Source organism: Cadophora gregata (assembly GCF_030347475.1).
Source record: "Cadophora gregata isolate MNR1 chromosome Unknown scaffold_5, whole genome shotgun sequence".
Taxonomy (NCBI): domain Eukaryota; kingdom Fungi; phylum Ascomycota; class Leotiomycetes; order Helotiales; family Ploettnerulaceae; genus Cadophora; species Cadophora gregata.
In genome coordinates this window covers 1,195,844-1,218,929 of record NW_026695928.1, presented here as the reverse complement: position 1 = coordinate 1,218,929, position 23,086 = coordinate 1,195,844, and the positions used below count along the sequence as shown (strand labels likewise).

Genomic DNA, 23,086 nt, shown 5'->3' with positions numbered 1-23,086 from the left:
TTCCACGTGTTGACGACCTGCACGAGTGTAACACAACAGATACTGGGAGTCCATGAGATCCAACGACTGTCATTGTTCGTCTCGACGAGACATATGCGACCCAAACGAAAATTTCTTAGTCCTAATCAATCCCATTCCACCTGATATTTCATATCTGACCTTGTCGTGCCTCTTGACAAGCCGGGAGAAGCTGAATCCTTTCCGATGAGCAACACCAACACCAAAATCATAGAACCTGTCCCACAGGTGGCCCACCATGCAATGCGCACGACCTTGGCTGCTTATGGTTCCCAGCTGCTGAAAGAAGAGTCCAAATCCAACAAAATGGCGTTCGCAGAGCCCAATGCGGCACGTATCACAACACGAAGGAGAAATCGGCAAGCACTTCCACTCGAACATGCACATTGACATCGCCCCAGCAAAACAAAGGCAAAGCATACATGACAAAATCAAGACAAGGTATCTGTTCAACTTGTCCCACTTGAGGTTCTTTTGGGTTCGATACACGTGATTGCATGATAGCAATCTCAGCTTCCTTCATCCCGCTCCTCCGAGACAGCGTGTTTAGCTTAGCAGAAGGCACCTTCATCTTACTTTCCTCCGAGCCTTTATGAATATAGCAGTCCAATAATTCCAATATCTGCTTGAATGCCTCAAAACACATATGAAAAGAAATAAAATAGCGAAGTGTACAACAAGGACTGGAAAAAGATGGTGTATCATGTGCCAACGACCTCCCACATTGTACGAGAGCCCAGGCCCAGGATTGATGTTCCAGCGGCGGTACTGGCCACAGTGAGGAAGCGAAGTTCGGTATGGTACTCAGATCGGGGATCAATGACCAAGATTTCTATTCTCCTTGGACCCTGCCTGACTGGCTTTCTCAGCAGATGACGTCTATGCAACAACTCAGTTGATCCAAATCCAAAAGGATAGCACAAGAAGAGATATATGTACGGCACGTCCCCTAAAACAGATTTTCCAACATCTGCTTCTGCAATAACCATTGGTGATGCTTTCGTCAGCCATCTGTCACGACGAGGCAGAGTCCCGAGATGCACTCAAGCATTGCATCTCACGGACCGTCCATCTGCCGAAGGGCAAGGGGGTCGTCTGCCTTGCGTTCGCTGCAGGAATCAACAGGTCGACGGAGCCGTGATGTGATGTCGTGTCGTCTTCGATCCTTGCTGATGTGGTGAAGCAAGGACTTCAAGCCCCACCAGCTCATGCCACCGAGGCCAAACAGTGGCCGGCCCCACATGAGAATCAATCATCCAAGTTGTATTGGAAAAGTCAGAATAATCCGAGGTCATCAAATCAACCTTCATTGCCAGGTCTCTTGGCGAGTGGAAAAACGTCATTGGATTGAGGTCCCTGTGTAAGCAAAAGTGAGGGGAAAACATCAAAGTTTTGATGTGATATCCACCATAATTATTCAGCATTGGATCATGATCCTCGGGAAGATTTTTGATACTCTCTTATCTCCGATCAACAACTAGGACATTAGTATACCTTTCTGCACAAGAGTTTCCTGGTCTGCCAGTGTTTAAATTTTATATAAATTTCAGTTGCTTCATCATATTTCATATCTGACAACTCATTAATATTGCTGTAAACTATTTTGAAAAATCATACTTTCAAGTACTTTCGACTTTCGCTCTCAAGATGTCCTCAGCAGCAATTCCCAAAACCACCAAAGCCTGGACCATCGAAGGCCAGGATGGCTTTGAGAGCTTGAAGCTCAATAATGAGGTTCCAATTCCAGCTCTCTCTGATAATGAAGTTCTCGTCAAATTCCATGCTGCTTCTCTCAACTACCGCGATTTGATTATTCCGAAAGGTATGTGCAACAGCCACTACCATGCATGACCTCAGTGTGATCAATATTTGCACTCCTCTGCACCACACTCCTTAACATATAGCTAACATAAACACATAGGAATGTACCCCTTTGCCCAAAAGAAAGACGTAGTCCCGGGCTCTGATGGAGCAGGCGAAGTCATCGCCGTGGGCAGTAAAGTGACTCGCTTCCAACCAGGCTCCAAAGTCGTCACCCTCTTCAACCAAGGCCATCTCAGCGGCTCCCTCGACACCCAAACCATCGCCACCGGTCTCGGCGGTGTCATTGACGGTACCCTCCGCCAATACGGAACCTTCAACGAAGCCGGCCTCGTCGAGATGCCCGAATCGCTAAACTGGCTTGAAGCCGCCACGCTCTCTTGTGCTGCTTTAACGGCGTGGAATGCTTTGTATGGACTCAAGCCATTGGTACCGGGCGATGTAGTCCTCACTCAGGGAACAGGCGGAGTTTCGATCTTCGCTGTCCAGTTCGCGAAAGCTGCTGGTGCAACAGTCATTGCGACGACCTCCTCGCCAGAAAAGGAAGCAATCCTTAAGAAGCTCGGCGCGGACCACGTAATCAACTACAAAGAGGTTTCCGAATGGGGCGAGAAAGCTGCATCTCTCACTCCCAAAAAGCAAGGTGTAACTCACATTCTCGAAGTCGGTGGTCCCAAAACGATGGCCCAGAGTCTGAAGGCTGTGAAGATTGATGGTGTAATTTCAATTATTGGGTTCCTTGGGGGAAACGCGAAGGAGCAGCCGAGTTTCTTGGATGCGTTGAGTAATTCTTGTATAGTTAGAGGTATATTGGTGGGGAGTCGACAGCAGTTTGAGGATATGAATAGGGCGATTGAGGCGAATAGGATTAAGCCAGTCGTGGATGAGAAGGTCTTCACGTTGGAACAGGTAAAAGAGTACGTTTACCTTCTATGAAGCGAATGTTAATTTTTCGGAATTCTGCTAACTGTTTGATAGGGCATACCAGTATATGTGGGAACAGAAGCATTTTGGAAAGCTTACTATCAAGATTGAGTAAAGTGCTGGGCTGGATAGATCAAAAAGACTGTATGAAACTGTATGATACCAACCTGATCAAATCAACTTTGCGTATACCGATTGTCTGAAAACATTGTAAGAGGGATTGTGATTGTAAGCTACTTCTCTCCCAGGTCTGATCTCTACCATTTCGCAGAATCGTGCTCTCAGACCGAATAGGTACCTACTTCGAAGGCAGGCGCTGTTCCCGGCGCGCTATTCGATCTCATATGTCCATAGATCGATCCTCAAGGGCTACCTGAAATAATGTTGTTAGTTCCTCGGCTACAACTTCAAAGATCTCTTTTACAAGAACGCTGAAGCGCGGGCATGTCACATGATAATTGAGGAGTGAGGAGTGAAAATAGGTAGTACCGAAATAGCTCTTAGTGGTCCCCGACGAGGTCTGGATATACATCTAGTATTCAAACTTTCACAAGAATAGTGCATTGTGCCGAGGTTAATTTTCGCTTTGAAAGCCCATGTCCCTGTCACGATGGCATTCTGCGGCGACGGCTCGGAAGTCATCTCCGCTCATCTCTCCACTACGAGATAGTCTGCAGATCAACACAATTTCAGCATCCATGGTGAAGCTGAAGAATCAACAGTATCAGCAAGAGCCTCAATCTTGACTTCGACAACGGTGCCGGGAAGGGCTCGCACCTGTCGAATGACACCCATGTCAGTCAATCAATTACATCCATCGTTGGAAAATATCCTGCCAATCGCGGCTAGCTAACTAGCTACCTTTCCGATTTTCATTACAATATTCTATTTCGCCGAAATCGAAAACAATCCGACCAGCCATTCCCGGCTTCTCACATAAATTTACCTACCCAAAGAAGCTTGAACCCTGCTCCGAGCTGTCATCCTGTCGGCAAGGGCGGTCTCGATCCCCTTTGGACCCATCACGATCTAGACCAGGGGCTTCAGGCTTCGCTTGCACAATTGGAACAGCAGCTACGCTACACCACAACGACAAAACGGAAACGAAGAAAGAACAGGACGACCCGGCGCCTCGGTACGGCGCGCTGCATCGAGCCCAACCAGAGTTTGGAATCGCTTGGTTCGGACGGGAGTCTACTTGATGGATAGGTCGATGAGCCACTGAGGAGCGTGGCACGTTTTCATGAGATGACTTCCCCGTCGAGGAAGCATGCCAGGTCGTCGACAGGAAGTACGCAGAGGAGTGAGTGACTTCCTGTGTTTCTCCCCAATTTGTTCAGACTTCAAAAGATTTTCATGCTCTACCTTTGCAACTTGCGAAGATGAAGTACTCCATCGGCTGTTTGTTTGTGTTGTCGCCCTGTCCTTCCTTCCGCTGCGTTATACCAGATGACCCCTTGCCCAAACTATGTACTGCATTGTATTTCGTTATCGACAGATGCGAAGAATACCACCCGCCGTATCTCGTTTGGGTCTGAATGGCTATCGCTGACATTCAAAGGCACTAGAGATGGGTCCGGCGACCATGGGGCAGAGCGGTTCTACAACGTCGACGACGAATTCATCAGTCTCGGCGTCGGTGAGGTGTTCGAACTGGATCCTCGTCCAACCTTCGCCTTGAGTTCAGAATTCGACCTTGATTATGCATTTAGCCCGGTCTTCTTGAACGTCAGTTTGCGCTCTGACCGACAGCTCATGAACGTTATTCCATTCAGACCTAAATCGTACGCTTCTCTATCTCCGTCCAAAAGTCCGCCCTCGGACTTCCAAAGATGGGTAAAGAATGTTGCAACGACGGACGGCACCACGCCCTCCTTCCTGCATGCCGGGATTCTCTGGACTTCTTTCCGTGTCAAGAGGTGGATTGTCATCAGTGGCTGCCATGTCACAGGACATGTCAACGATTCTGCTCTTGATCGAAGTCCCCCAAGCTCAGCATCACAGAGCGAAACAATTAATAACCCATCTGCCCGACGGATGGAGATTTATAGAAGAGAGGATATTCCAAAGCCAAGGAGGGTTTTGAGTTCTGATAGTGATAATGCTGCCTCTTTACTTGATCACAAGACATCTACGTTGGAACCTTCCTTCATTACACCTGGAACTCCAGATTGGACTCTTCCTCATCCCGTAGGAGAACTGAGCCCCCATGTTATTTTTGCGAGGAGTATCGACTGGTTAGTACTTCTCCCCGGTCCAAGATATAGGCGGTCAAAACTTGCAAATGCTGACACCTTAAATAGGGGTGCAACACCACTAGGAGACATGAAGTCATGGTGGGTGATAGCGCTTCTTCAACAAGGGCTTCTGGCGTTTATGTCGAGCACTTTCTGTATAGAATGCTAACATAATCTAGGTCTCGAGAATTCCGTCAGATCGCCTGCTTGCTCATGGCACATCCATTCCCCCTGGCATTGTTCTGGGGAGCCGAGCTTACAGTCGTCTACAATCAAGCATATGCTCAGACTGTGGCTGGATTGAAACATCCTCAATTAATGGGCACAGGTTTTAGAGGACCATTCAAAGAACTATGTATGTACCAGTGGTGCAATGTTTCACATCATCATGTGCGGCTCGTTCCCGTGAAGCTCAAATGATGCCTCTACACATTTATTTCGCTGTTCAAATCGAAGACTAACGATGTGCTGTAGGGGATAGCGTTAGTGCTATATTTGATGAGTGCAGACAGACAGGAAAATCTGTAGCGGTTTACAACCAGATGCTCCCCATAGAACGGCAGGGGTTTGTCGAGGAGACTTTCTATACGGTAAGTCATTCACATCCAGGTCGTTGTCTTCTCCAGGTCATCGAGCCTTTGGCTGTATCCACCGTCTCTGTAATGTTGTTGAAAGTTGAACATTACTAATAACAAGCCATTCAGTGGAGTTTGACACCCCTCTACGGAGGCACAGATCAGATGCTCGGGCTATACAACTCTCCATTCGAAACTACCCGCCAAACACGAGGCACTCGAGCGATGAAGACGCTGCTGAAATTGGCCCAAGAAACGGCAATGGCACAGTCCGTTTCCGCATTCTGGCCAAAGATACTTTCGGCACTAAGCGAGAACGAGTTCGACTTCCCGTTTGCTATTCTCTACTCTGTGGCAGAGGATGAGGAGGACATAAGTAAGGATGGAAGCGTGTCTCAATCATCAGAAAACTCGCAGACGTTCAAGAGTTGTGCTTTGGAGGGTACGATTGGTGTAAGTCCTTTTCTATGTTTTGGAAATCGAATAATATTGCCCTTCGATTGCCATGGTATCAGCCATTTAAAAACCCGAAGAGAATGCTAACTCCTACCAGATTCCTGCTGGACACCCTTCTACCCCTCAAAGATTGGATCTCAAAAGATCATACGGAGGCTTTGTCCCTGCATTTCGGGACTCGATACAGACTCGAGAACCAACTCTACTCACCATCAAAGACGGGACACTGTCTGAGTCTATGATGGAGAACTTCGAGCTCCGTGGATTCGGCGAACCCTGCAGAGAAGCACTTGTCTGTCCGATCCGTCCAACCACTGGCGAAAACGTGCTTGGATTCTTGGTCGTGGGAGTTAATCCTCGACGACCATTCGATGATGACTACCAAAGTTTCATTCAGGTATATTGATGTTTCGAAATGATTACAATATGCTTTACTGATTCTACTCTACAGCTTTTAGATAGGCAGCTGGCGACGTCTCTTGCATCGGTGACGCTGCTAGAGGCAGAGGTGCGAAGAGGACTTACAGCAGCCGAAGCAGCAGCCATAGAGCGCTCTAGGCTGTCGGAAGAATTAGCTGTGCAGAAGAGCCGTCTCCAGCGGATTGCTGAGGTATGGTCTCTGTTATTATTCCTCCCTTTGATGGCTCTAGCGTTAGGCATGATCCTCTACTACGCCATTCGGAGGAGTCGGTCACTCGCTCAATTCCTTGGAAATGGATTAGATACTCTTCTTCTAATTCTAACACGTTCCAGGTATCTCCAGTTGGCATGTTCTCAGTGGACTCCGCTGGCCTGCTTCTAGAAGGAAACGATAGATGGTTCGAGATGACAGGCCATTCCCGAGACAAGATTTTCGCTATGTCCTGGATGGAGACTGTACATAACGACAGTCTTGGAGTGGTCCAAGAAGGTTGGAAAACAATGACGGAAACTGGTATTCCTTGGTCATCTGAATTGGTATGTCGTTGAGTGACGCCGATGGAAGCTCTGCAAGCTAATTCTTTTTAGCGATTGAAAAAGCCGTGGTATGACAAAGTCACCGGAGACCAGGTCGACAGCTGGATCATTGCTGCTTGTCAACCAGAGTTTTCAGACGGGAAATTGAAAACAGTGATGGGTAGTAAGTATATCTTGCAGCTAGAGTGGTGTTTCGGCGCTGACCTATGAATGCATAGGTATCACCGATATCTCCCGGATCAAATGGGCGGAGAATCTTCAATCAAGAAGGTTGCTCGAGGCGGAAGAGACGAGGAGAGCTCAGAACAATTTCATCGATATTACTTCGCATGAGATGAGGAACCCTTTGAGTAAGTGGACTCCAAATGCGGAACATTGGATTCTCTGCGCCAGTGTTGCGTCATGATGCTAATGTTGATGTAGGTGCTATCTTACAATGTGCCGATGGAATATCGAGCTCGTTAACAGACATCATCGACGTTCCAAATTTGACCGCAGAAACTGTTACTAGTATCAAAGAGAGTATCTCGAACGCTGAGACTATTCAACTCTGTGCTCAACACCAAAAATCAATCGTCGATGAGTATGTACACCTCTCTTCCAACAGCGCTCTACTTACCATCTTCCAGTATCCTTACTATCTCCAAGCTTGACTCTAACTTGCTGCTCATCACTCCTGTTCCTATTCAGCCAGTTGAGATAGTACGGCGGGCTCTACAGATGTTCATGGTTGAGTGCCACAAAGTCCACGACATCAAGATGAAGTTCCATATCAGTCCTTCATTCGAGAGCTTGAAAGTAGATATGGTCATGCTGGACTCATCGAGATTACTGCAGGTCTTGATCAACCTGATGACGAATGCTATCAAGTTCACCAAGTCGTCACCAAAGAGGTCGATTGACGTCTCGATTGGAGCATACCTGGAGCCACCTGAGGAGCATGACTCGAGTTTTCAATACTTCCCAACCAAGAAGGCCAAATCAGACGTCACTACGTCCAGTGATTGGGGTGATGGCGACATTCTGTACTTGCGTTTCGAGGTATGCGATTGAATAATACTTGTCGATTTATGCTGACCTGTGACAGGTGCGGGATAGTGGTTGTGGCCTAACAGCAGAGGAAAAGAAGAAACTCTTCAACCGATTTTCTCAGGCCTCACCACGCACTCATGTGCAGTACGGAGGAAGCGGCTTAGGACTGTTTATCTCTCGTCAACTAACCGAACTTCAAGGCGGCGAAATCGGTGCAGCTTCAGAGGCTGGTGTCGGTTCGACATTCGCATTCTATGTGAAAGCTCGACGAGCTGGAAGCCAGCAAGACCACAAAGCCATTCAGACACGCTTAAGCTCCGAGATTCAATCCAAAGCCCGCCTTCCCATCAATGCTCCCAAGAGCGATGAAGAGCACGAAGGCTCTATGTCGACACTCCTCCAGCTCCGTGGCACACCACCATTACCAAGTCCAAATTCTAGTCCCGGTGACTGGTATATTCTGATAGTAGAAGATAATCTCGTCAACCAACGTATCCTCGCACAGCAGATTGGCAAATTAGGGTGTACCGTCCATGTTGCCAACCATGGCGGCGAAGCACTGGACATCATCAAAGAGACGAAGCACTATCGAGGCCGAGAATTCGATGGAAAGCAACTCTCTGTCATCCTCATGGATCTCGAGATGCCTGTTATGGATGGCCTGACCTGTGTCCGCAAGATCAGAGAGATGGAAGCACAAGGTCTGATACACGGACGTCTGCCCATTATAGCTGTCACTGCGAACGCGCGAGGCGAGCAGATTGCTTTGGCGAGGGATAGTGGAATGGATGATGTGATGCCGAAACCTTTCCGGATACCGCAGATTCGGACGAAGATTGAGGCGTTGTTGGAGAAGACGGCAAAATTGGGGATTAAAAACGATATGACATGATGCTTGATGCCCGGTAGATGAGATGGAATTTAGAGGGATGGAGAGTAAAATGGGATCAAGGCGTACGGGTCTGTACTTTTCTTTTAGAGGAGTGATGATACCCATCTACGCATACGATCAGATGTAGAGCCAATACGTTGTTTTGGCTCTTTTTCCGTTTCACAAGCTTCTCAAATTCTCGTTGACTAGTGATAATCATACTATTCATTCATCACTCAATCTATCCCCCAAACATACAATCCTTACTCTCACTTCAAGGTTGCTTCATCATATACACGCATAAGCCAGCACAGTAGTAGTCTTTCCTACCGCCGTCGTGGTCCCCTTGAACTGACTCGCCGGACCAAATCCATTCAGAAACTTTGTCACAATCCCACAGCCCTTACAATCCAGCAGCGAAGTCTTCGTCGTGGTTGCGGGATACACAGTCTGCGTTGCACCTGTCGGTATTGGATCGGTGTTGATCACGGTCGTGTAGCAGGATGGTGCTGCTTGAGCTTCTGCTTCTGCTTTTGGTTCTGCAGCACGCTCATTGAGACCGAGAGTAACAACTCCGGTTGGTAGAACGGGACTTTCGGTGATGTATGCGGTGGTGACAGAGACATCACAGCCTGTTTGGCAGGTGGGACATGGACCGGGTACAAGGGATGTTGGTGTTGACGTGCAGCAGGCGTCTGCAGATGGGAATTTGACAGTTTGTGTTGAGATGATGATGCAGTCTGGGTGAGGTCCGCATTTTGTTAGGGTGGGACATCCTAGTGCGATTGTGTTAACACATGGTTCGAGCAATATGGATGGATCTTCATTGGAGTGAGGGAGATAGGGGTTGGAGACTGATAGGGACAGAGAAGATGGGGGGTTGTGTGAGCTTACCACTAGTCCCAGCAAGGGGCTTGGTTGTCAGTGTTTGCGTGTAACATGAATGCGTGAGCGTTATAATGCTCTCAATGGTGATTGTCGTTACCCGGCCCACAGTTGCGATTGTTGGACCGCAGGTCGATGGAGCAGGAGGAGCTTGCACAAGGTCTCGTGCAGGGTTACCGTGTACATATTGCCTATATATGAAGACTACTGATCAGCGTCGAGTATGGTAACGTCGAGTAATATGGTAGAGCCAGAAGGAAGATATTTGAACATCGCCGATCTTCAAACCAACAGTCCATAACAGGTAGATAGAAAGGGTGAGGTTTACGCATGTGTGGCTATCAGCAGCAATATTACCGATGGAGCCTGGAGAGGTATCATGTTGATTGGAAAGGCCAAGCACGGATTTGACAGACTGTCAGCTGGACTTGCAAGGACACGTAGACACTCAAATCAGAAGTCGACAGATTCGACTCGAGCTCGAGATTGACAGATCAACAGTATCTGACAGACCTGTTTTCATGACATGATACTGTTGGTTAAGCGGGTTGGGTTAGCGATGACTTCTTATGCTCCCACAGTTCTGGGAATCGAAGAAGCCGAGTCCTTGGAGAGGCGGAAGATAAAACTTGTGCCGGTAGCCAGACCGCATGCAACCAAAAAGAGAAATTGGGATGGGATAATGAAGCGAAGGAAAGGACGGTGAGGGGAAGTAAGGAAGTGAGGAAGTGAGGAGGAAGCCTTTAATCTGTCTTGCCCCACCACCTTGTTACCATGGATAGGACGTTCAAAAGAATATTCTCTCTACACCCTAGCGAAGTCCTTCATTTTCTGGCCTATCTAGGAAGGCGTGAGTGGCAGGCTTGGAACTCGGTTCGTGGCAAGTGACGAAGATCCCCAGTCTGGACCAGACGGAGGCAAGGTGAGGTAGCATCTGAACAAACCCTTCCTGACGGAGCGCCGAGCCCGTGAGTTGATTCATCACTGTCCAAGAAAACCATGTGCATTGCGGGTGAATATGGTTGCACATTTTTGAAAACTAGATATAGTACAATATATCGACGGACAAGCTTTTAGATGATTTCTCATTCTGCCTGTGAGAAGAGTGTGGGGAAGTTGACGCCGCTCGTGACTCCAGTGACAAGCCCCCCATGGTACAATAATCATACAACCTCACCGGATTGGCCACCTCTAATTTTCCACCCGAACAGCGGAATGTCAAACGCCCGTGAAATGCAAGGCCCCTCGCTATGCTGTTATGCAGGAAAATTCCAGAACAAAAAAAGAACAGAGATCCAGTTGTGCACCTTGTTTTTGCGCGTTTTGGCCCCTGAGGTCCTTAGCCGTCTCTGACGATTTTCGGTATTAGTGTCGGAATTGCACTCGCCCTCTACAATATCCTTATAGTAATAAGACATGCCGCGTAGCGTTCTACAGGCTTTGCTGTTTCAGGCGAGCTTCGATCACGTCAGGCGGAGCCTGAAGGTCCTCTTCGTTGTATCCAGTGGAATACATCTTCAAGAGAAGAAGTACTGACTATTCTTTAGTCTGGAGACATCAAATTCCCCCTATAAATTCGTCAGTGTTTGACCCAAATACGCTGGGCCCTGGGAGAAATAAAGCTTACCTTTTGAGGCACCGGGGGAAAGGTCAATGGAAGCCAGACCTGCGTTGTTGGTCCAGAATATCTGGACGGCAAATTCATGCTTTTTTCAAATATACTCCTATCGTCGACTTCTTCATTCTCTTGGTCACTTTCAAGATCCCGAGTGGTATCTGGTCCATCTTCATCGTTCGCAAGACCAATCTCGTCCACCTCACTCTCATTATCGCCGTCTTCGATGTCATCAACTGCGCTGTTTTGATTTGCAGCTGACCGTGCTGTGCCCTTCGAAATATCTCCGAGGCCTGTAATTTTGATATCAACACTGGCGGCAAGATCCTCATCAGCGGCATGTTCTTGAAAGATGCTGGTTGGTGTCACTATGCTCTTTCCAAGTTCAACATCTGCGGGGTCCGCGGAACTTAGGAGTCGCACGCGCTTACGTTCCAAGATCAATTCGTCGAGATGTGGAGCTTTCCTAAGTCGTGGAAATTTCATGCTTCGAGGAATGGAATTTGTTTCACGCCAGGCTTTTATCTTTTGTAAAACAGGAGAATCTTGCTGTATCGTAGCAAGGTGCATTGCGCCCTGGTATCTTGCAATGAACTCGTCTCGAAGACGCCCAACGACATCCTCACTGTGGATCCTGATAAAGGCATCTCTCAATACTTTGTTCATCGTATCAACCTCGCTAGCATGAGTCCAGAAGGAGTCATGAACAGCAGCAAATGAGAGGCCAAGTTCATCGCACCGTAGAGCAGAGAGAAGCATGTGGGTAGCATCTAACGAATGAATAAAATTTGGAGGAAACCCTTGAAGCTGCTTCCGCTTGCTGATTGGGTCCGATCGGTGAGGTTCTGAGAGACTGAGCTTTTGCATGTTCGTTTTGATCGTCTTTGATTTCGAGTCTCGATAAGGCTGTACCACTGGCATGTGTAGTGGGGTTGTCCAGATGACACTGGACTTGAATTGGACCAACTCTTCTATCGACGCGGCCTTGTGGTTACCCGGGAGCGCTGTGGAGGTCAGTCTCGGCCATTCTGACTCTAGCCGTGCTATTTGTTCTGGAGTTAAGCATGTCGAGATCCTTGTGGCACAGTCTCCGAGCCAGTACTGAATGTCATGCGCACCCTTGAACATAGTTGAGAGAGCCGTGAAAATTTTGGTTGCAACATACGCAGCAAGGTTACCTGCATTCATGGCATCGTTGTTCGGAAGGTCTGGATATGCAGCGATCAGTTGGCGTCTGACCTGAGCTTTGGCACCGATAAATGTCACCCCGTAGACGTTTGTCATGACTGTTTGCTTGACTACCTTCCTACTGATCTTGTCTTGAAGTAATAGACCTTTTTCGTTTCCATTGGCTGCGTCCTCGGCGATACTTGCCTTGACTAGATCTGCCACTGCCGAGTAGACGTCGGCGGGGCGGTCACCAGGCTCGAGGTTGACCTGTCGCGCTCCCCAGAGGTCTCCTCCCAAGGCAGCGTAATGCTGGAGACCGTTACAGGTGCCATCCTGGTGAACTGGCAGGTCCGAAACGAACTTTTTGGGATCCGCCGACTCGAGAGCATTTCTGAGCTCCATACATGCTGCCAAAAATTGCCATGGATCTTCGGCGTTAAGCCACCATCTGCTGCCTGACAGAGGATTTGTTGCTGTTTCGTATATTTTCTCTAGATGTTTCGACGCGAATGCCTCACGCTCCGAGAGACTAGCCTTGTCGAAACCGAAGACATTTGCAACATGTATCTTAAGCCATCGCAGGCCACCTTCTCCAAGCTCTCTTCCAACTCCAAACTTCAGTAGACCTCTACAGTGATCTGCACCGATGTGATTGAGGTATGGTGGAATTGGATAGGCTCGACCACGGAAGTCAATATTGTGCGGGAAGTAAAATACCTCATTTCTCAAAGCTCGCGCAATTTCAAGTTGAAAATTCTGAAAGCAGCGTTGTGAATGCAGTCCGCTTCTAGTATTTTCCACATTTTTGACTTCACGTATCCAGCGCCGACGTTCTAGCGGATCCGATGATGGCTCAGGCTCGGGAGGAATAGTCAAATTCGGAGTTTCCGGAGGCATATTTGCAATGCCCTCCCCTGAGTTCCATGCTTCCAGCATAACGTCAAAAACAGACTGATTAATTTTCCAAGGAGTCTTGCCGAGTACATCGAGTCCTTTGAATGTCTGTCGCATGTCTCCTTGGCCAATAGCAGCTTCTGCATAGTGTCTTTGGTCTTTGTCCCCATTTTTGATTCTCATCACCTTGGCTGGGTGGGCAAGGAAACCCCCTTTGCTGAACTCCGTCCACGGATCAGGTTCCACAAGCATTGGGAGATGCTTAGCAAGAAGACTATGCACCGGTTCGCGTTTCATCTGAGCCACGAGGGATTTATTGACAATGATGACACCAAGCTTCTTGCCCATTTTGTATTGATGGGAATGGGACAGCGCTGGCTGCATTTGCGTGACAACCTCTCCTGTTTCTGGATGGGTCAAAGTTACGGGGACCTTGGCGACTTGAATAAGAGCAGACATCAGGAAGGCTCCCACCTTGGCCTTGACGGACAATGGCCATTCGGCACGTGGGCTGTTTGTAAACGTTTCGGTCTGATCCAGCAGAGCAGGCCCAGAGCCGTTTCTGTGAGTGGACATACGAAATCGAGCGGCCCGTTTTATATCCTTCACGTCCAGTCGATTCTTGCTCTTTGGCCACATCTGTTTCTTGCTCTCTTTATGCAGAGCCTCAAAGACACTTTCGTCCTCAACACTTCTAGATATCGACATGATAGCAGTCGACAACGGTAAGCCCTTGTCGGCTCCTAGAGCGCCCAGAGAGCTCATGGACGATAAGATAGTGACGGCAGCTAATGTCTCTGGCCGCAAGAGTCGCAAAAATGGGCCATACGCAACGCGCTCTAGGTCTTCTCTAGACATCTTTTCCGCTTCTTCGGACGCATTAACTTTTTCGATCTCGACTTCCAAGTATTCTGTCAAGCTCTCCTGCCACTTCCACATTCTCGCTCCCAACGACTTGGTCTGCAGTGCAGTGTTCAGACCCATTTTCTTCAGATGTGTGCTTTCATCTCGCCACCGATCGATGGCGGACGTAACCGCATCTTCCTCTAGTCTGGTTTGAACGTCTCGTTTCATCTGGGCTGTTGCTGATGCGAGATCAATCCCCTCAGTAGGAAGTGTTGAAAAAAGCGAAAGCGCTTTTTTCAAGGACTTTAAACCCAGACCCTTTTGTCCAGTAGGTCGTACATTCGGTACTGGAGATTTCGATACGACTTGGTCCAGCGAAGATGGGTCCACTTCCATCCCATTGTGCATCTCTTCGTCCTGGTCCTTTTCTACCATCAGGTTGTACTTTGGGTAGATGTGATTGATTGCATCGATTTCTTGCGCTGTCAGCACTTCCGCGTTCCATAACTGCGCAGCAGAATTCTCGTCTAGCATGTCCATATATCTCCGAACGAGTCGTTCTCGTTGCTCCAGGGGTGCTTGAAGTGATGCTTTGATCATGTATGCAACTGTGTCTGTATTCTGCGGAACGCCCCGTGACCTTATCTGAAGTTCGTACCACTTGTGCAGCTCTTGCATGGATTTTGAGGTGGGATTTACCATGATCTCTTCAATGGCAGCTCGCAGATATTGATTATGGAAACCAAGCAGTTCGTTGGGGTCCACACCGTCGAGTTTAGCAATCCGCTGAAGAATAACTCCTGCACGTTGGATTCTGCCAACCTGCAAACATGCGTTGAAAACCGATTGAATTTCTGAGATGCTGCCGGTGATTCCTCTCGTGCCTTTTGTATATCTATGCGGAGGCATTGCCAGAGACCCGCCGAGCTGTAATAGCTGTGTAGGGGAGCCGAACGATTCGAGGGCAGAGAGGCTATTGCCATCAGCAAAGCCATACCCAGTCCCCGACCCTCTTGGTGGCGGCATAGTTCCGATACTTTCAAAGGGTATATCGTCCATTGGCATGTATCCGGTTGCTGTGGCCAGAGCTCTCCGGGTTGGACGACTGGGTGCATCTTGTGAGTTCCTCCTCGGCCTCGGTCCTCCTACTTGAGATCCAGTATCGGTACCAAACGACCGCCGGCCCCTCTGAGAAGCATTGTATGTTGGGCAGAGCCAAGGGAGGTATAGCTGGTCTTTGTAAGTGCGAATTCGAAGGGATTCCGGACGGGCTTTCCGGCGCGCAGCTCGAACAAGCATCGTTGGTATTTGGCACAGAAAAAGTAGACGCTGTAGAAACGAAGGGACGCTGGGAATTAAAACAAAAATCTACAGGAATATTGAAAGTACGTGCTGATACAGGGCCATCCAACTGCCCGTCGCGTAAATTTGAATGGAGTCGAGGATATATCGTAGCAGAGCACCAGAACTGAGAGATAGGAGGCGAGGCAAACAAATTTTGGCCAAACACACTAAAAGGTGGATACGGGTATTACGCTGCTTAAGCTGGGATCCCTGCGCTGCAGCGGCGGCCCATCGAGTGCGGCCGCCGTGGAAATTTCCAGGACTCGAGTCGCATGGACGACACGCAGTACAGCACAACACAGCACAGCACAGCAGGCAATTATTCGATGATGAGATGAGAATGCAATAGGTGGATTGCATTGATTTCGAGACGAAATATGGTCGTCAGCAGAACTTTCCGTGCTGCAGCATGCGCCAGTTGTCGATTGTCAATACTTCGAAGCTTCACATCTCTTGCAGGCCCTTCGATTCGAGCGCCGCAGGTCTCTGCTCGAGCATCTCGATGTAGCAGCTCTTCAAGTCAACAATTGGGGAAATCCGCGCGTCTATTTTCCGATGATCAGAAGCTCGAATCCAGTAGTGCGAAGGAGGACGATGCTTTAGCAGAAGAGGCTCTACTTGAGGGCTTGGAAGCCTCCTCGGAAGGTGGCAAGGAGCTCGAAGAACTTGAAGATGAAGAGGCTGCCGCAGCCGTTCCATGGTATCTACAAGTCGAATCTCCTCACAGGGCGCCGAAACTATTATCGGAACGCCAGAATCTGCCAGACCTCCCCGATTCGCCTCCGCCCATCCTGCAGCCATTGCTTCAACAGATTTCAATCGACCTGGGCTTCGACGACCTCTCTTTACTGGACCTACGGAAACTCGATCCTCCCCCGGCACTGGGAGCCAATCTACTGATGATCCTCGGTACTGCTCGCAGCGAGAAGCATTTGCACGTATCTGCAGACCGCCTGTGTCGCTGGCTCAGGAGTAATTACAAACTCAGACCAGATGCTGATGGTCTCTTGGGAAGGAATGAGCTTAAACTAAAGCTGAAGAGGAAAGCGAAAAGAGCAAAGCTCATGGGAAGCGCAAACGATGATAACGGAGACGATGGAGTACGAACTGGATGGGTCTGTGTTGACATTGGTGTCGTTGATGGGGGCGAGTCAGCAACTGCGGACAGTGCTCGTCACGATAACTTCGTTGGGTTTGGGCGAAGAACAGACGGAGTACGAATTGTCGTACAGATGCTTACAGAGGAGAAGAGGCAGGAGATTGAGCTGGAAAAATTGTGGAGTGGTATTCTCAAGCGAGGCAGCGATCCCGAGACTGATCTCATTGACTCTGAGCACCAAGAACCTGCTGCTCCTTCTGGATTACCGAAACCAATTGAACGAGCTAGCCTTTCAGCAATTCTTGGGCGTGGACAGACACGAGAACTACACACCTCAACTCGCCGTATGTTGCATAGCGCGTCTTCCGCTGAGCAACCATTTAACATCAAAGTTATGGAAGAGTCATTGATCGATGCAATCATGAATGGGGATTTCGAAAAGGCTGTGGATGTATTGCGACAATCAATACCATACGCAGAATTCTTACAACAGGACAAATGGAAGCTGCTTCCGTTGCAGCAAATGAGGACCTATCTAGAAAACGTGCCCCAAGAACGTGCCATTCAGGAGTTGGGTATCGTCGCTCCCACTACAGTAACAACACCTTATTTGACCTGCTTCAATGAACTCTTGTCCTCATTTCCGACGGAAGCAGAAGCTGACATCAGAATATGGCTGGCCTGTTTCGCTCGAGACCTTGGGCACCCAGACTATACAAAATACATGGTGTTTGAAGTTTTCAAAGAATTGCAGAGTTATGGGGTCAAGATATCTCAAGGGTCATATATGCGGCTTCTCAAGGGAATCCTTGGTCCTGTCAGGGGCAGAAAGCACTTTTATCCATATCGGAAGTACGCCGAAATGGCTATGAACATACTGCAGACCATGCATGACCAGGGACTTGAGATTCTAAATGAAGATCTTCTCGTATATATTCAAGAGCTTGTCTCCCCACGGCGGCCTGCTAGGGATGTAGCACCAGATTCGACATACACCGATCCAATCGATACATTCGATCTTCCTAGCTTGCCAATGTATCCCATACAAGAACGGCTCCATGCTCTCATCATGTCCCTTGAGCTACCACCTTTCAAGGATGTGTCTCGAATGAGGCTGATGGACTTGTACGCACGACTTGGCAACTGGAAGGAATTCTTCGAGATATTCCGGATGGCGTCAAACCAGGGCCAGCTTCAGTCGGCAACTGTGTACGCGTTCATGTTTGGCTCTGTAGCACGGACAGACTACCAGAAGTCGTGCATGGCTGTGCTGCGAACATGGATACCAGATCTCGAATCAGCCAAAGTTGAACTTGACGGAGAATTGGGAGAAGCCGTGAAGGCATGCTTGCGGGTTGCTGATCCTTTCGTTGAACAAGATTTTATAGATTTCTCAGAAAAGCCGAGTGAATGGTTGTCTTTGTGGAAGCGGATTAAGTCGAGCGAAGCTCAGAAAGACCAGTTCTTGTACGAATAGATGTGTAACATAGCTAGAGCTGGGGTATCAGTGGTACCACCATGTAACCAACAACGATGTACAAAAGCCTTCTCTCACTCGTCGCAAACGTTACTCGGTGCCCACACATACCTGTTATCCATGTGACGTGAAACATGTCTAAATTTTTTGGTTGGTGACAGCGCGTGGTCTTCAAGATGGTCGCGCTTGTGTGATCCACCTGACAACAACACCCAACCAAAACATCTCGTCCCCCGTCTCCAAGACTCGTTTCATCCCAGCTCTTGTTTATTTATTTCAGCCTTTTTCCCATGATAAAATAAAACAACTATCATCCCCTCTGTTCAACCATTTAAACTTTATCACTCTACTACTCACAAAGATACCCAAAATGAAAGCCGCAGTTTTCACTCCACTCGCACTTCTTTCCGCCCTCCCCAGCACCTTAGCTTGGGGCACTTTAGGTCACACGACAGTTGCTTATATCGCCTCCAACTTCGTACAGCCTGAGACTCGGGATTTCTTCCAGAACATACTGCATAATACCTCAGATGCATATCTAGCGGGTGTTGCGACCTGGGCTGACTCATTTCGGTATACTGCTGCTGGGAGGTTCTCAGGCCCCTTCCATTTCATCGATGCCGAGGATAGTCCGCCCACCAGCTGTGGCGTGAAGTATGCAAGGGACTGCGGGGAGCAGGGAGTATGTAGACAGTCTTGAATTTTACAAAAGTCACAGCTAACTTTTATGAAGTGTGTGGTTGGGGCTATTCAGAATTATGTAAGTTTGGGAATGGTGAGATGAGACGAGAGTGCTGAGATGCTGTTCGGACTTAGACCAGACAACTGCTTAATCCCAACTTGAATGGGGGACTTAGAAATATGGCTGCTAAGGTAGGTGTTTGGAATAGAGGTGACTCTGATATTTGCTGACATTGTACATAGTTCGTAGTTCATGTAAGCATTTGGCACCTTATCTGATCAGCACATTCGGCTAACACCTCCAACGCTCCTTGGGGATATCCATCAACCACTTCATGTCGAGAATGTACAGAAGGGTGGCAACGGCATCCAGGTACTATTCAACGGAGCTCACGTAAACCTCCACCACGTCTGGGACACCAGCATCGCGGAAAGACTGGTCGGTGGCTATGGCCTTCCTCTCGCCCAAGAATGGGCCAAGAATCTCTCGCTCGCCATCACAGAAAATGAATACAGATCTCTAGCATCTTCATGGCTAGATGGTATTGACTTAGCTGATCCGGTGACGACTTCGCTTGCTTGGGCAGAGGAGACGAATAAGTTTGTGTGCACGGCAGTCTTGCCGGCTGGTACTGAAGGCGTTCAGGATAAGGAGTTGAACGGTACATATTATGAGATTGCGGCGCCGATTGTGAAAATGCAGGTCGCGAAGGCTGGATACAGACTGGCGAAGTGGTTGGACCTTATTGCGCAAGGACAGATTGAAAAGCCAGAGTTGTGAGGGGAGAGCGGCAATGGACTTTGAAGAACAAACAATTCCTCACTTCTAGAAAAGAAATGCCATATCTTGTAAATGTCATGAGACAATGAGGTACCTACAAAGCTTGCTAAGATACAATGAGAACTCCCCTACGTTTCTAACATCCAGAAGCGGTGGTGAAGCTGTCCTATCTTTTCTCGCCTACATCGAAACGGGAATGTTTTAACTGGGGTTTCCTTCTTTTGGAAGTTGAAGTGAGGGCATTATTCGGAGGGTGCAGATCTTCTTTAGACACTCTTCTAGTCCAACCAACTGTAGTTTGAATACTTAACAGGAAGATAGAATGGCAAACAAATGGAGGTCTTTGTTCTAATCTTGATTCCATGCTCATTACATCTTATCGATAAGGTTAAAAAGTCACCAACGATATCGGAGGAGAGCTTGATGAACCGAAGTTGCCCCTCGAGTCCACTTTCTTGGCGGAGGAAAGAGAGTTTCCATTTGACTTCAAGCGACAGCGCCTTCTTCACAGTACTTCATGTTTTCATGAGAACCCTTCTTTATTACCCTGGTGCACCGCGCCTTGTTAACAGCAGCGTCAGAATCCATGTCACTAAAAAGGTTGGTTAAACCATGAATCTCAGCAACTAAACTCAAGATGCAGGCATCTTCTTATTGCGCCATTATTCGCGCACCTGTGGGCATGCGGGTGGGGCCTTACCATGTCTGGTCGAAATGAATCGACAGGCTTTTCTCAATCTTTATTCCCTTCTATCTCAGATCTTGCTGTGTTTATATATTTTCATCTCGCATAAATTGACCAACGACAGGCGCTGTTAGGCGAATACTAGGGTTACACATCAGACGGAGGGGCGCAACTCTGTGTCCGGCAATTCGATCTGCTCTCACCTCGTCATAATCAGCCAGTAGCCAGCGACGGCGATCAGAGTTCAAGCTTTCTTGCGGATGAGTCTGCGGTAGCTAGTCCAATGACTCGCTCGGAACTTCCATTCTATAGATACATATCTGGTGACACCTGAAAGCTCTTCAAAACGTCACCCTCTCTATCCCACTCTTCACGTCCACGTCAAACATGGCGGCATATGGGTCCTATGGCGAGGGTCCGAACGGCCAACAGAATGGAATTAATGAACAAACCTCACTACTCGCTGGAAATAGTCTACGCGAATCTCATCATGGAACAATTTCATCAGACGCAACGCTCCGAGACGATGATCTCTACGAGGACGACATCGACCCGAACGAGTTCGACAACCTCCTCTCAAGATCCCAGTCGATCACAAGCGGCCTAGGAATCGAGCCAGACTCCCAGGAAAGAGCCATGCTACGCGGTCCACGACGATACAGCACAGTACGAGGAGGTTCTCGAGCACCAAGTCATGTTAGCACTCTACGCCGAAAACAGTCCCACGCGAGCAGTCTTGGCAGTGCTCATGAAGCTATCCGAGAAGCAGAGGAATCAGAGGATGAGGGACCAAAATCTCCATTCCTCGCTGGTGTTAGTGTCTCGACTTTCTGGCTTATCTTCGGAGGAATCTTGACTGCTCAGTTTGTGGCATGCTTTGATTCAACGATAATGGTTTCGTCACATCCCGTGATCACATCATACTTCCACAGCTCCAATAGTGCTTCATGGTTATCGACCGCATTTCTGTTGACCTCGACGAGTTTCCAGCCCTTGTTTGGACGGTTGTCGGATACCATTGGTAGGAAATCACCTTATATCTTTAGTATGGCATTGTTCTTACTTGCTACGATCTGGTGTGCTCTTGCCCAAAGCATGACCAGCTTCATCCTTGCGAGGGCTGTGTGCGGCTTGGGAGCTGGTGGTATGATGTCGATGGGAGCTATCATAACTAGTGACCTTGTGCCAATCGAGATCCGTGGAGCATACCAGTCTTATATCAACATCGTTTATGGAGCTGGCTCGGCTCTAGGAGCCGCTACCGGAGGAGCAATTGCTGATAGCTTGGGCTGGCGATGGGAGTTTGGTGTCCAGGTGCCTCTTTTAGGAGTGGGACTCTGTATTGCCTATTTGGCTGTTCCAAGAAAGCTCGGTCTTGCAGAGGGAGCAGAGAGAAGAACTGTTCGTGAAGCGATAAAAGTGTTCGACTATCGAGGTTCAATCCTCTTGACAACATCCATTACATTCCTTATTCTGGGAATCAACCTAGGCGGAAACATCTTCCCATGGTCACACCCTTTTGTGATAACCTCGCTTTCCATCTTTGCTGTCTGCTTCCCGGCGTTCATATGGATTGAATCTCGAGTAGCACTTCCCATCATGCCTCTGGACTTACTCACACGCTACCCTCGCGCTGGTCTTATATTATCCAACTTCCTCGGAGCAATCATAATGAACTCAGTCATGTTCAATATCCCATTATACTTCCAAGCCGTCCTACTGGAAAGTGCAACAAGCTCCGGACTCCGGCTTATCGTTCCATCACTCGCTTCTTCGTCGATCGGCACCGCGACCGGCTTTCTCATTACATACACCAAGCGTCTTAAAATCTGGCTTGTACTCGGCCCTGTGTTCTTCATTATTGGAACGGTAGCGCTTTCATTCATGCATCGGGGCCTGGTAGACTGGGCATACCTGCTCTTCCTTGTGCCGCAAAGTATTGGTCAGGGGTTTATGTTCCCCGCCACGTTCATGACAGTTCTAGCTGTGTCAAAACAGGCAGACCAAGCTGTGGTGACCTCGACCTTGATTCTCTGGAGATCGATAGGATCAGTTTTGGGCGTAGCAACGAGTAGCCTGGTCTTGCAGAATGCGCTGCTGATCTACCTCGAGAAGTTCGTTATTGGGCCGGATAAAGAAGCTGTAAGGCGACTCTCCACTTTGTTTGTTGCGTTCAAGATGCTAATCTTTTGATAGGTCATTCAGCAAGTCCGAAAGTCAGTTCGAGCTATCGCTGATCTCAAACCTATATATCGCGAACAAGTCATTAGTGCGTACGCGGCTTCACTGAGAGCGACTTTCATGATGTCAGCAATCATGTCAGTTGCGGCGTTCTGCATGGTAGTTCCTCTCAAACTTCCCAGACTAGGCCAGAGAAAGTGATCGGGTAGAAAGATGTCTTTTGGTGCGGGTCTTAAGATACAATACAAATTGTCAAGCATGGGTTGCGTGGGATGTATTAGCATTTGGGTGGTGATTTGATTTGAGATCTAGGTGCAAACCATAATTTAAGTTATAGCATATAATTTAACTTGTTTGAAAGTTGAGCGTATGTTCTATAGTCCTCGTCTCTGCTCGGAGTGCTGCATCCTGAACGATTTATATCAACAGAAGTCGTTCTGGCTTTCCCCCTGCAAGTACCCGGATGTGCTTTCCAACAACGGACGAGTATTGGATTAGAAACCAACATCATTAAGTTTCCTAGAAGATATACGTCTT

General features: G+C 48.3%; 7 protein-coding genes across 7 annotated transcripts; 5 read left to right on the top strand and 2 right to left on the bottom strand.

Annotated features, from left to right (window-relative positions):
* Positions 1 to 1,665: 1,665 nt before the first annotated feature.
* On the top strand, positions 1,666 to 2,878 carry ONS95_011173 (uncharacterized protein; the record flags this gene model as incomplete). The annotated part of the gene is made up of 3 exons (XM_058504772.1): positions 1,666 to 1,840; positions 1,940 to 2,756; positions 2,818 to 2,878. 3 exons carry the CDS (start codon positions 1,666 to 1,668, stop codon positions 2,876 to 2,878), a joined length of 1,053 nt encoding a protein of 350 aa, XP_058359328.1.
* A 1,133-nt stretch (positions 2,879 to 4,011) lies between these two features.
* Positions 4,012 to 8,912, top strand: ONS95_011172 (uncharacterized protein; the record flags this gene model as incomplete). The annotated part of the gene is made up of 14 exons (XM_058504771.1): positions 4,012 to 4,066; positions 4,325 to 5,000; positions 5,067 to 5,099; positions 5,180 to 5,355; positions 5,475 to 5,590; positions 5,705 to 6,028; positions 6,129 to 6,428; positions 6,483 to 6,641; positions 6,785 to 6,988; positions 7,040 to 7,151; positions 7,207 to 7,338; positions 7,412 to 7,571; positions 7,618 to 8,029; positions 8,076 to 8,912. 14 exons carry the CDS (start codon positions 4,012 to 4,014, stop codon positions 8,910 to 8,912), a joined length of 3,696 nt encoding a protein of 1,231 aa, XP_058359327.1.
* Positions 8,913 to 9,179: 267 nt separating this feature from the next.
* Positions 9,180 to 10,157, bottom strand: ONS95_011171 (uncharacterized protein; the record flags this gene model as incomplete). Its single annotated transcript, XM_058504770.1, has 3 exons — positions 9,180 to 9,667; positions 9,786 to 9,967; positions 10,105 to 10,157. The coding sequence occupies 3 exons, from the start codon at positions 10,155 to 10,157 to the stop codon at positions 9,180 to 9,182; spliced, it is 723 nt and encodes a 240-aa protein (XP_058359326.1).
* A 1,136-nt stretch (positions 10,158 to 11,293) lies between these two features.
* RPO41 (DNA-directed RNA polymerase) lies at positions 11,294 to 15,600 on the bottom strand (the record flags this gene model as incomplete). Its single annotated transcript, XM_058504769.1, has 2 exons — positions 11,294 to 11,344; positions 11,404 to 15,600. 2 exons carry the CDS (start codon positions 15,598 to 15,600, stop codon positions 11,294 to 11,296), a joined length of 4,248 nt encoding a protein of 1,415 aa, XP_058359325.1.
* A 422-nt stretch (positions 15,601 to 16,022) lies between these two features.
* On the top strand, positions 16,023 to 18,221 carry ATP25 (ATPase synthesis protein 25 mitochondrial; the record flags this gene model as incomplete). Its single annotated transcript, XM_058504768.1, has 1 exon — positions 16,023 to 18,221. One exon carries the CDS (start codon positions 16,023 to 16,025, stop codon positions 18,219 to 18,221), a length of 2,199 nt encoding a protein of 732 aa, XP_058359324.1.
* Positions 18,222 to 18,591: 370 nt separating this feature from the next.
* On the top strand, positions 18,592 to 19,683 carry ONS95_011168 (uncharacterized protein; the record flags this gene model as incomplete). Its single annotated transcript, XM_058504767.1, has 5 exons — positions 18,592 to 18,903; positions 18,955 to 18,981; positions 19,038 to 19,094; positions 19,146 to 19,157; positions 19,186 to 19,683. The coding sequence occupies 5 exons, from the start codon at positions 18,592 to 18,594 to the stop codon at positions 19,681 to 19,683; spliced, it is 906 nt and encodes a 301-aa protein (XP_058359323.1).
* A 468-nt stretch (positions 19,684 to 20,151) lies between these two features.
* Positions 20,152 to 22,915, top strand: ONS95_011167 (uncharacterized protein). Its single transcript, XM_058504766.1, has 3 exons — positions 20,152 to 20,283; positions 20,493 to 22,510; positions 22,565 to 22,915. The coding sequence occupies exons 2-3, from the start codon at positions 20,756 to 20,758 to the stop codon at positions 22,748 to 22,750; spliced, it is 1,941 nt and encodes a 646-aa protein (XP_058359322.1). The 5' UTR covers positions 20,152 to 20,283; positions 20,493 to 20,755; the 3' UTR covers positions 22,751 to 22,915.
* The last annotated feature ends 171 nt before the right edge of the window (positions 22,916 to 23,086 follow it).

Bases quoted from the DNA above. Each gene is read 5' to 3' on its own strand.
- ONS95_011167 (XM_058504766.1), top strand. From the start codon at position 20,756: ATGGCGGCATATGGGTCCTATGGCGAGGGTCCGAACGGCCAACAGAAT. The intron at 22,511-22,564 runs GTAAGGCGACTC...ATCTTTTGATAG, and splicing joins TTGGGCCGGATAAAGAAGCT to GTCATTCAGCAAGTCCGAAA.